General features: G+C 40.5%; 1 protein-coding gene across 1 annotated transcript in view; it reads right to left on the reverse strand.

The window, feature by feature from the left end:
* Positions 1-13,042, reverse strand: part of POC1B (POC1 centriolar protein B) — a 175,151-nt gene that overhangs the window by 133,487 nt on the left and 28,622 nt on the right. The window contains exons 2-3 of the mRNA XM_006889502.1: positions 7,109-7,280; positions 1,418-1,597 (exon numbers count right to left, since the gene is read on the reverse strand). Of these exons, the coding sequence (XP_006889564.1) occupies positions 1,418-1,597; positions 7,109-7,254 (326 nt within the window). The 5' untranslated portion in view covers positions 7,255-7,280. The remainder of the gene's footprint in view (positions 1-1,417; positions 1,598-7,108; positions 7,281-13,042) is intronic.

A 13,042-nucleotide genomic window follows, 5' to 3' on the forward strand; every position in this document is an offset into this window, starting at 1 on the left:
CACACTTCTCCTCATAGAGCCCAGCCTCTCAGATAATCTGCTCTGCATACAGGTTGAAAAGGTATGGAGGTAGGACACATCCCTGGCGTACACCCTTCCCAATTTTGAACCATGCAGTGTTACCCTGCTCTGTTCTGATGACTGCCTCTTGGTCCGAGCATAGGTTTCACATTAGCACGACTAAATGTTCTGGGATTCCCATTCTTCTCAGAGTCAGTCACAGTTTGTTATGATCCACACAGTCAAACGCCTTTGCATAATCAATGAAACACAGATAGACATTCTTCTGGTATTCCATGCTTTCAGCTAAGATCCATCTAACATCAGCTACAATATCCCTAGTACCAGGACCCATTCTAAACCCAGCCTGGACTTCTGGCAATTCTCTGCTGATGTGCTGTTCCAGTCGTTTTTAGATAATCTTCAGTAGAATCTTGCTCCCAACTCAATAGAAGCTGATAAATTACCAATTTCATTTCTTTCCTTTCTTCTTGTTTCTAACTATCATGGGAGAATGTTTGTATAAAAAGACTGAGACACAAACCAGTCATTACTTTTGTCTTCACTATTAGTAATGCATTGGGGGAAATCACTTAATGCTGTTTCATTATAATGGAATGGGGATTATGATGCTATTGTTATGTTCTGCCAAGTCATCATAGTGGCTCATCATAATCCTGTATACAAGAGATCCAAACATACTTTGGGCATGGCATGTGGCCAGGAGGGACCAGTTCCTGAAGAAGGAGATCATGCTTGGAAGGGTGGAGGAACAGCACAGGACAGGAAGACCACGGATAAGATGAATCAACACAGTGACTATGAGTGCTGGAGACAGTAAGACTGGCTCAGGATACAGCAGAGTTCAGAGCTATTGTGCATATACGGTTGCTATGAGTCGCAGGCAACTTGCTGGCACATAACAACAACATGCATATGAAAGCTAGATAATCAATAATGATGACAGAAGAGGCCTCTGAATTGTAATGGTGAAGAGTATGGAATATGCCACGGACTGCAAAAGAACAAGCAAGTCTATCTGAGAGGAAGTTCAATCAGGCTGCTTACTCCTTAGACACAAAGACTGTGAAACTTCGTCTCATAAACTTTGGGCATGAGGTCAGGAGTGGCCAGTTCTTTGAAAAGGACACCATGCTGGGAAGTGTGGAGGGTCAGAGGAAGAGAGGAAGACCCCTCCCCCACAAGATGGGCTGTCAGAGCGACGACGACAGGCTGGAGCACATGCGGGACCGTGAGGATGGAGCGGAGGAGGGCACGCTTCAGATAGATTGCTCCTAGGGCTGTTATTATCAGTTGTAGTCAACTTGATGACACTGAACCACAACAACACAGGCAAACATGAACTACAGCCTATTTTTCCCAAAAGTAGAAATATCATGACATCATGTGTACTTACTTAGCACAGCGTACCCAGTGCGTATGGCGGTACAAGGAGTATAAGAAGCGCTGGCGGCACATATTCCATACTTTGATAGATTTGTCTTCAGAAGCTGTAACGAGGTACTGGCCATCAGTCGAAAAGTCCACACTCCGAACAGGGGCAGTGTGAGCTTTAAATTCAGAAGATTTCCCCTTCCTGGAAATAAACCATATTTATAATTCATTAGATTTCATTACAACTAACATCTAATCGATTCTGTAGCATAAACAGGTTGAATTCTTTTAAATACTAAGGTGTCAGAAGGAGTTGTACTCTAGTTCTTCTCAATCCTATTGCACACTGGTTTTGCTAACTAAAGTATAAGATGGTAGTTAACAAGTTAGGCCCTGGTTTACCTCATTGTGATAGGCATTTTCAGTCTTGACTTTAACTGAAAACTAGGATTTTTAATGGATTTCTATCATGTTTTAAGTTTCTGTTTTTCCTGTAGAAATAACAGCATACAGTTCAAAAAACTTAGAACACAGAAAAGCAAAATTAGATGAAATCCAAGCTGTGTGAACGGGCAATTGAGTTGTTGTTGTTGTGTGCTGTTGAGTCAGAACCAACTCCTAGCTGACTTTCCAGGGGCTTTCAAGACTGTAAATATCATGGGAAGAGAATGCTCATCTTTCTCCCACAGAGTAGCTTGGTGGAGTCAAACCATGAGCCTTTGGGTTCCCAGCACAATTCCTCAGCACTAAGCCGCCAGAGCTCCCTATCATGGGAAATGTGCTCTTTGCCTCTAGACAGAATGACTGTAGAAGATCTGGTTCTCTAGTCTTCACCTGTAAAGTCTGCTCAGCAGTAAAGAGAACTGTGGCATCCCAACACACCACCTTCACTTCTCTATGTGCAATCTTACACTGAGAAGCAAAACAAGGATAAGTGGTAATAACTTTTAAATTTCAGATGCAGGGTTTTTGTTTTGTTTTTTGGAGAGCATGGAAAAAGGAGACTAGGGAAACTGAGGGAGAAAATAATATGAAACACTGAAAAGATGCAGAAAGGTTGTTCAATTATTGAAGGGCAGGATAAACAGGAGTGAAGGTACAGGGTGACATCTGGGAACTATTCTGTTATCATCTTTCTCAAAACACTTTCACCTTCCATTACACTGAGAAGTTAGCTCTTTTTTTTCCCCCTTTACAATTGTGCAGAGGGTTTTATTGTTGTTGGGTAGCTTTAAAAAATTATTATTTAGACATGGAATTTTTTTTTCTTCCTTTTCAGAGAATTTAGCATTAAAAAAAAAAAACCAAAATAAACCAGTATTTATACAAAAAGAGCTCTGATTCCTATTCTGTTGCACAGCTAACCAAAAGGTCATGCATCTCCCATGGTCAAATTCACCGTCCTTGGGAAGTAAGATGGTAAATCTCATTAAGATTTACCACCTCCAAAACTTGGTGGAGGGTTGTTATGAGTCAGAACGAACTTGATGGTAGTGAGCTTTATACACATTTATATTAGTGATACTCTGTGGGGGAAATGGTTATAACTGCTTGACAAAAAGCTCAGGAAACAGAATTTAGTCTGAAACAAGACATCTGCCTCGACTCTGTAAACATGCACACTACTTGCCCATGCATGCACGCATGCCTCCTCCTGCCCTGCTACACGCTGGTTTACTGTAGCAATATCTGCTCATCTCCAAGTCCCAAGTATGGAAGAAACCGCAATCAGCTACTTCCTCTTTCTCTTCTGCATCCAACATTGTTTTCACTTCCTAAATATCTTTTGAATCTCTCCTGTTCTTTCTATCCAAAGGGAAGTTGTCTCAGTATAGATATACCCTTCTTCAGTCTTTACTGAGATTATTGCAAAAGCTTCTTATCTGGTCTCCCTGCTCTAATCCTTTGCCCATCCCTCCCCCAGTCACCTACATCCTGTGTTTATGACCTTGCTAAAATGATAACTCCAAGTACAAAAACTGGACCACTGGCTCTCTTTTCCCTAATACTCAAGTTCTTTGGCATGGCTTCTTGCCACGACTTAAATTTTGTCTTCTTTTTTTTAAAAAAAAAAACTTTGTCTTCTTAGGGTATTAAGTGTTTCAAACACATCTCTGCCTGAATTCTTGTCTTCTCAGCCTGGACTACATTTCTCCCATGACCAGAATCCCTGTATCAACACAAACTCAAAACTCGAACTCACTGCCGCCAGGTCAGTTCTGACTCGCCACCAGTTTCCAAGGCTCTAAATCCTAACAGGAGACCGCCTGTCTTTCTCCTGTGAAGCTGTTTAATGGAGTCAAACTGGTGGAGGAGCACAGTCTTCACATTAGAAGCGTGACTGACTACCGACTAAGCCACCAGACCGTACTGGTTCAGCTGCACCTATATTAGGATTACTACAGTATGCAGTGATTTATTTATTCACTTAAATAGGCATGCTTCTCTCTATTAAGTAGTCTGAGGTCAGGAATGGTGATTAGTAATTCTTGTCAGGCCAGCATCCAGTGCAACACCAGGCATGAAAGGCTTTCACTGAGGTGAGGGGGCAATACTTAACAATCTGGCTTACCCTTCCCACAGAAAGCAAAGATGGCCTTATTAAAAATTTCCATCACCTGATATATGACTTAAACCAATAGTAAGAATAATAAAACCCAAAATCTCCTGCTGCCGAGTCACACCTGACTCCTGGCCCCCCTCTGTTGATTTTCTGAAGCTCAGAGCATTATTAGAAGCAGACCATACCATCTTTCTTCCTTGGTGGATTCGAACTACTGATTTTGAGTTAGCAGTCCATTATATAACATACAATGCCACTGGGATTCTAATGACCTCTCACAATTGAAAAAAATTATAAATAAGAGGAGGCCTCCAGGGACAAACAGAATGAGGTTTCAAGAGAGATTTCGAGAAGTAGAAATTAAGAGAACTGTCTGGCTGAATTCAACTGGAAGGCCTAGAGAAAACACACAGAGAAGAACTGTTATTGGGGTCATTTCTGTCATCATCTTGGCTTCACCCAGTAAACCAAGAGACAGTATCATCAAATAGGCCTTGATTTTTAAGTCTATACTCTGTATTCTAACAGGCTAACCTGTCTGTCTTCTTCCTAAAAAGCTTGCTTTCATTCAGCCAGAAGGTAGCCTAACTGCTATATCCTGTCCCAGCAGGAAGCACACAAGAAACCAAGATATGCATGCACTGTGTTTGCTGTGCTGATGTTTATCTCACTTTTAGTTCCTGCCTTCGCAGCCCAAATTCTCTTCATCTCTTCCTGTTAGTAACTCTGAGGCCAGGCCTGCTTTCTTACTTGCTCCCACTTGTTCTTTCTCAGCCTTCTATCTACCAGCTGCAGTGTCTGTCTGCAAATACAGGTGCCAAGAATGCCCCTCATCTCCATGCACCCAGCCACTCTTCCCTTCAGGAAGTGGATTCTGCCTACTGCTCCTCCTTTGGAGTTCAGGCTGTCACTGTGACTCACTGACCAAAGAAAATGGGCCAGAAGTGACGCTGCAAGTGTTAGGCCTAATCTTACCAGACTGAGCAGTTTCTGGTTTCACTCTCCCGGAATTCAGCTGCCATGCTATATGGAAGTCATCTGCTAAAGAGAAGGCACATGGAGAACCAAGGTGCCCAGCCAAAAGCCAGCCCCAAGATGCCAGATATGTGGCTTAGACCTTGGAAAAGTTTCATCAGTTTAATGGAGCTGAACAAGCAACATTAACCAACACTAACTGTATCATCCAGACAACCCACAAAGTTAAGAAATGATAGTTACAATTCTAAGCATTTACGCTTTGGGGATTGTTACGGATAATGGAGCCATCAGCATCACTCCCACTGCCATGCTCTGCCAATGCCGTGGTCTTAACATGGTGTATTAGAAAGGGAAACTAGTGACACCTGCCAAAGTCTAATTGGTGCATGTAGATTAAGCCAAAACCAACTGCCTGTGAGTTGATTCTGATCACAGCAACCCTCCATCAGCCTTCTGAGGCCACCTCCTCTTCCTCAGGAGAATTCTGTGGGGGATCCCAACCAAAAAGGTGCCACCTTTGGGTCAGCAGTGCAACCCCCTATGGGCCACACTATCAAGGTACCCGGATAACATTGCCTGTTCACTGAGATTTTATTGAATTGGTACTGGTGTAAGGCTATGTTATCCAAAAGACAATGATATCACGAACTTCCATTTCCCCAAGTTAAACACTTTGGAAAATGCTTTCCTCAAACTGTAGACTAATCTAACCATCTTATAGATCTCCTTAGGCTGTCATTTACAATGATCACTACAACATACCATGTCTTCCTAACAGTTTTCACTACCATCAGGCTAAGGCTCAGAACTTACAGCCTGGAGTGTCCCTGGGCGGGTGTGTGTGTGTGTGTGTGTGTGTGTGTGTAGAAGGAAAGTGTCCAGCAGTCAGGAAATTCCTCATGAGTTTTCTTACATTTGAGAGTGTCTGGGCCTGTTTGCTCATGTACCTCAAATCCAATCCATCCCAATAGTGACGAAAATACTCAAACTTTCATCGTCTTTAGCTTTGACAGAAAGCATTATAAAAATGTACACCATTTGTTCTAAAATATTTCAGGGGAAGAAAGGAGGGGTAAAGAATAGTGGAAGAGATGAGGCAATATTGGCAGAATAATCATTGCTAAGGCTTTGGTGGCCTGGTGGTAAACACAAAGGTATGTGGGTTGAATCTGACAGCTTCTCCAGGGGAGAGAAAAAAAATGAGCAATCAACTCCTGTGCAATTCATTGCCTCTGAAAAACCTGCTGAAAGCCAGCTATGAGCTGGTCCCAACGTGACAGTATACAACAGCAGCTAAGGCCAAGTGACACGAAATGGACAAAAGTGTCAACTGAGGTGGTGTTACTCATTTTATTTTCATGTATGTTTGAAACTTTACATAATAACAAGTTTGATTTTTAAAAAATCATATACCACTAACGCAACTTAATGAGTTAATAAGCTAGGGGTTGAATCCACTAAAACCCCCGTCATCAAGTAAATCCCACTCACAGTGGCCCTCCACTGGGCTTCTGAGGTTGTCAATCTTTATGGGGTGAGACTGTCCATTTTTCTCCCACAGAACACTTGTGGATTCAGATCTTTCGGCTAGCACCACAACATGTGTGCTATGCCACCACAGCTTCTTTAGGGTTTGAACAGTTAAATAAAATGCAAACAAAAACTTGATACTTTTGTCAGAAAACTTTCTACTAAGAAATTCTAGGGGCCAGTAACAAGTAATAAAAATCAAAGAATAGCTCTGGGATAAGCGTTTCAGTTTCTTCTGAAAAGAGCCAAAAATGGGCTTTAGGAAGTTAAAGAAGTCCTTGAAATATAAAAGCTTTGGTTATTATATTTGGATGTCTATGTTTTGGGGGAGACAATCCAAAGTTGAAATCAGATTTATAAAAGGATTGGTAAATACCTAAAACCTTAAAATATACAGAACACATTTCCATTATTGGAAATTATTTCAAAAGAAGACACAATGCTGCATTAAAGATGAAGAAAACATTGCATAAAATAGTTAGACTTTAGAACAATGACAGTGCAAACTGTTATGGCTCAGTGTAGGTCAAGCAGGGGTTAGGCCTTTCCGAAAAGATTAAAAGGGTCAGCTAGACCTCAGCATCCTGTCACATTTCTAAATCCAAAGCACATCAAGCAGGGCTTTTTTGTCGTCTCTCTTACTTATCAGGAATCCAGAGTCTAACGGTTCTGTCTCGTGAGGCAGATGCCAGTAAGTGTCCAACTGGAGAAAACTGCACGCTGGTTACAACGTCCTTGTGACCTACAAATCTGAAGGCTCTAGCTTGTGGCTTGAAATTCCATAGCATGAGAAATGTATCCCAAGAAGTAGTAGCTATCAAGAAACAAGAGAACAAAACCACTGTTTGTTAAAATGCAAATGTATGCAAGGCTCATTGCAATGGGCAACATACCTCATAACAGGTAACAGAGGGCTCCGTTTTAAGTTTGACTAGGTAATAATGACTTTTTTTTTTTTATAATGACATTTTTAAACACAGACTACAACACAAATATGCCAAGGTTGGCTATGTCCTGCCTCACAGCAGGATTTCTGGCCCTTGTATTCAATTTTTTTTTTTTTATATATATTAACTTTATATTTGTCACCATTAATTTTTATCCTTCACTGAAACTTTAAAATTGTATGAACTCTCGAATATTATTAGATTAAACATAAGACAAAAAAAAAACAACAAACATGGAGGCAGTAACAATAAATTCGGACAGAAAAAAACCCCAATTAGCACAAACATATCGAGGTCTCTGTTTTGAGTTATTACAGTGTATTCAATTAAAACACTAAACATTCATTGGTGTGAAGTCCAAACTGATGCAGAGCTGACCCTTCAGTGGGGTTTGTTATTGTTGTTGTGTGCTGTTGAGTCAGAACTGTCCCTTAGCTGACCATCCAGCGGGTTTTCAGAGGGAGTAAACAACAAGGGAGGAGATTACCTATCTTTCTCCCACAGAGTAGCTGATAGATTAAAACTGCTTATCTATGCATTGGCAACACAACTGCTTACCAGTAAGCTACCAGAGCTTCCTTTTATGCTGTTGTTGTTGTTATGTGCCATCAAGTCAGAACTGACCCATAGCTGTAGCTGACCCTTCGAAGGATTTTCAGAGGCTGTAAAGAGCATGAGTGGAGATTGCTTATCTCTTTCTCCCATGGAGCAGCTGGTGGGTTTGAACTGTGTGCCTTCGGGATGGCAGGAGAGCTCCTTCCCATAAGGCCACCGAGCTCCTCTTGTATCTATTTAGAACTCCTTAAATACTCATTTATTAGAAGGAGGCATCACAACCTAACTGAGAACACTGGCCTCGCTGGGGGTCAGCTCTGTGTCTATCTAGGTGATTACGAGAGTTCCTTAACGTGCATAAAGGAAAGCTCTTCTGACGGAGCTTGATGATGTTTTTGAAATTGTCAATATGGGAGTAATTTCACACAGAAAGTTAGAATAACAGTGTAAATATGGGAAGGACTTATTTATTCAGATTAATTTGTTATTAAAATTCCCCTATCTCCCCAAGTTGCTTCCGGAGTTTGACCTTGCAATCATTTGCATGTGTTCTCCATGCCCCACTGGATATGCACACACACACACACCCCCCACACGTGCTTTCTCCCCTAAGCCATCTGGGAGTAAACTGTATATATTATGACACCTTTTCTCATAAATACTTCTGTGTATTTTTTCTGAGAATAAGAGCATTCTCTTTTATTGTCATCGAGTCAGAAATGACTCATAGCTGGACCTCCCCAGCAGGTTTTTGGAGGCTGTAAATCACATGGGCGGACACGGCCCATTTTCTCCCTCAGCATGGCTAGAAGAGTCAAAATACCAGAGAGAAGGCAGGCACCTTTAGGTTAACAGTGCAGCACCCCACGCACTGCACCACCAGAGCTCTATTTATACCCATAAATAGAGTTAGGTCTTTTCAGAAACTTATCATTCATGTAATACTTTCATCTACTCTGCCATTTGTATTTTACTAACCCAGGAATGTCTTTAATAGATGAATAAAATAATCTTAAAAGTTTCTTTCTACCCTGCTATTTTATCACACTCCATGATTATTAAAAGAGCCATGGATATTATGATTAACTTAAGACTTTAAGAGAAGAAAATCCATTCAATCAATGATGGAAATAAACTAAGAATGAACACATAAAATATTGAATAACTTGCTTAAAAACCAAATTTTATTATATGTAAGCTCTGGTAGCCTAGTAGTAAGAAGTTGTGTGGCAATCCCAAAGGCATGAGGTTCAAGTCCACCAGGTGCCCCACAAGAGAATGATGGACACAATCTTCTCCTGTGCTATTTACTGCCTCTGACCACCAACCAAAGGGTCAGCTAGATCAGTTCCACTCAACGGCACACAACAATTTCCTCTATGAGTCTGACTGACACAGAAACTGCTACAATGGGCTTGAGCATGGCAGATGCTGGTGAGACAGGACAAGGTCCAGATTTGGTGTTCAGGTCTAGGACTTATATTGTCATCGTTGGTTTGATGGTACCTAGCAACCACAACCCCCTTAAAAAAACAGACAAAAAAGTGTTGCTTGATGTTCTACTACAATTCACTTGAATTATTAAAAATTTATACCAGGACCTTATCTCCTACCTGGTGAAAACAGTGACTTATCATATATATTACAGTTAGGGCCCTATTTAAGTGTTAGGTTGCAAAAAAATACAAAAGTCATTGAGAACAATCCTATTCCTAAAAGAACAACAGTATACTAGAGAAGACAGATCATTAATAGTAGCACACACACACACACACACACACACACACACACGACTTTTGTATATATTATCCACTTAATACATTTGGATGATGTGGCTAGGTGTACCTCTCTGAGGAAGTGGCACATAAGAAACCAGAGTGATGTAAGGAAAAACCCCACTGAAGATTTAGAGCTAGAATGAACCAGGCAGAAAATAATCCATGTAAAAAAAAGTCCAGACAGTAAAACATTTTGAGTAACGAAGAACAGCAAGCTGAGTGCTCATGGTGGAGGAAAGAAATGGGACAGGAATGGGGAGGATGCAGGAAGGGAGGCAGACACTAGAAAAGAAGTCATGGTAAAACGTGTGGAATGGAAAACCACAGAAAGATTTTGAGCAGGGCTATCTTATGATGTGAGTTAGGCATTCAAATTATCACTCTAACAATGGGGAAAGGAGACAGTCTTTTCCAAAAATGATGGTGGGTCAGCTTGATGTTCACTATGGAAAAAATGTTATCTTCTAGCCTTTAAACTGTTGATGTTGTTGCTGTTGATTGCCGTACATACAAAAAAGAAAGTCCATGTAGATTGTAGATCTAAATGTGACAGATAAAACAACAAAACAATTTTTGTGAGAAAAAAATGTCTTTAGAATTAGCCCGACAGACAACATCCAAAGCATCATAACAAGTTGAACATAGGCCTTCTTCTCTCTATCAGGACTAATCATGTTGACCTTGTTGACCTAATGTTGACCTTGGCCAGTGTCCTAGAGCTGCTTTACAGCTGGTTTAATTTGGCACTTGTTGACCTTGACATCCACAATGAACACAAGTGTGTTGTTATCTTCTGTCTTCTTCATGGCTAACTAAAGTGATCAGAGGAAACTTAATGATGGCAGAATGGTCAAGCTTGTCTCTACTGGGGGTGCTCTTCTGGGGCATTTGGGCTGTCTTTGGAGTTTCAGCATCTTGGGCCACCAGAAGAAAGAGTACATGTGGTTCTTCTTTTTTTTTTTTTGTGGCTGTGGACGCCCTTCAGAACTGCCTCCTTGGCCTTTAACGCCTTTGCTTTGACTTCAGTTTTGGGAGGGGCAGGGACTTCCTTCTTCACTTTTGGTGCCATCTTTGTAGAAAGGAAGACAACAAACTTTTAAAAGAAAATAGGATCTTGACGACTTTGGGATGGCAAAGCTTTCTTAAACTGTTGTGCATAGTGCTTATGGGAGCTCTGCTGACTTAGTGTGTAAGGAGTCGCTCTGCCAACCTAAAGACAAACAGTTCAAATCCAGTAGCTGCTCAAAGGGAAAAAAGATAGGCAACATCTTCCTGTACAAATTATAGTCTCTGAAAATCAGATTTGAGTCAGTTCTGACTTGAGGGCAGTGAGCTTGCATTTGTGTTTTGAGCTGTACAAAGCATCACTAAGAGTCAAACCTAACACACAACATCAAGGGGGGAAAAATAATTATTACCACAAAGTTAAAAAAATTTCATTTATCAAAAGACACCAATAAGGAAGTAGGAATAAAAGCCATGAAGTAAAAGCATCCACATGATATGCATACACAGAATCCTACAGACCATGTTGTTATTTGTTGTTAAATGCCATCCAACAGTCTATGATTCAGAGTAACTGCAGCAACAGAGCAAGAAATGGGAACCTCCCCCTCTCCTGTACCATTCTTATCATCTCCTTTATGCTCAAGTTCATTGTTAACAATCGCTGTGTCAGTCCATTCTGCTGAAGGTCTCTCTTTCTCTGACCCTCCACCTTCCCCAGCATGATGTCTTTTTCCAAGGACTGACCCCTCCTGAGGATATGCCCAACACAAGTGCTTCTAAGACATACTCTATTACTCCAGGAATTGCTTCTAAGGAACACTTTAAAAAATCAGATTATCCAATGAGAAAACAGAAAAAAGGCTTAATTAAGTAGGGATTTCACAAAAGAAGATATTTAAGTGGCTCAAAAATACCCATTGCCGTGGGACAGTCAGTTGTGGGCTGCACAGCTAAGCCCAAAGCTGTGATTTTCTTATGGCTGGAATCCCCCAGGGGCCCCACAGGAGGAAGATGTGCAGCCTCAGAAACCAGATAGAGGGTCATGGTGAATTTGAACTGAGTCAGTAACAATGAATTTTAAATAAATGTATGAAAATGCTCTTAATTCTATTAGTTATCCAAAAGGACAATAACACCACAAGGCACTATCATTTGATATTCATAAGAAAAGCTACAGTAAACAAGTTAAATAATACCAAGTCTCAACAAGGATATAGAATAACCAACGCCTTCTTAACCTTCTCTGTTGGCCGTGTGGATGAGGAGTTGCACAGCCACCCCAAAGACAGGTGGTCTGAACGCAACAGCTGCTTCAAGGGAGAAAGATGGGCAATTTCTTCCCATGATCTGTAGTCTCTGAAAACCAGCTGGAGGGTCAGTTATGAGTCAGTTATGACTCAACTGCAATGAGTGATAGGTTGATGGTGACTATGGCTACTGCGGAAATGTCTGAAATACCTGGTAAAGCTGAATGTGTTCTTATAATGTGGTCTAGAAACTCTACTTCTAGGTTATCTATCTAACTGAGATATTTGAATATGCCTATAAAAAAGCTTATATAAGAAAGTTCATGAAAATATCACCCAAAATAGACAAAAATGAAAATAAGCTAAAATTATTAATGATTGTTTGATACATTATTTGTTAGCATATCCATATATATCCATATATAGATATATATATTTTAGAATAATTGGGTTTCATTTATACAAAGGCCAAGAAGAAGCAAAACTCAACTCCATGGAATCAGCATAAAGGTAATCTTGAGGGGAAGGGTCAACAGTGACTACAAGTATGGACAAGAGAGGGTTCTGGGGTTCTGGTAATGTTATATTTCTTTCTTAAAAAATATGAATTTCTTGTGATTTGAAAGTTTACAAAGAATATTGATTTCTGTTATTTAATCATCTGTACAGATTTTGTTTAATATCATTAATTACAATACCTACAACATAGTATCATCCACTTAACTCTGCATTGCCTTTCCCTTCACTGTCTTACTGTTGTATGTTTCATTATCATGTTGCTTTCTACATGGGCATATTCCCATTGGACAGTCCACCTAATTACATTCTTAAGATTTATACAATCATGGGTACATATCTTCTTTCTCAATAAAACTTTTATTATTTAAAAAAAATCATTCTATCTGTTTGTCAAGTGTTGCGCGCCTTGCCTGTCCAGCAGGAATAAGGACACAACACCCCACGGTTCCTTCTCACAGCGGTTTACTCAGGAGTTTGGTTACAGAGGGTGGTGGAAGATGGAGTCTCTTTTCTTTGAAGATG

Source organism: Elephantulus edwardii, unplaced genomic scaffold (genome assembly GCF_000299155.1).
Source record: "Elephantulus edwardii isolate Elephantulus edwardi_28Jun2011 unplaced genomic scaffold, EleEdw1.0 scaffold00078, whole genome shotgun sequence".
NCBI classification, from domain to species: domain Eukaryota; kingdom Metazoa; phylum Chordata; class Mammalia; order Macroscelidea; family Macroscelididae; genus Elephantulus; species Elephantulus edwardii.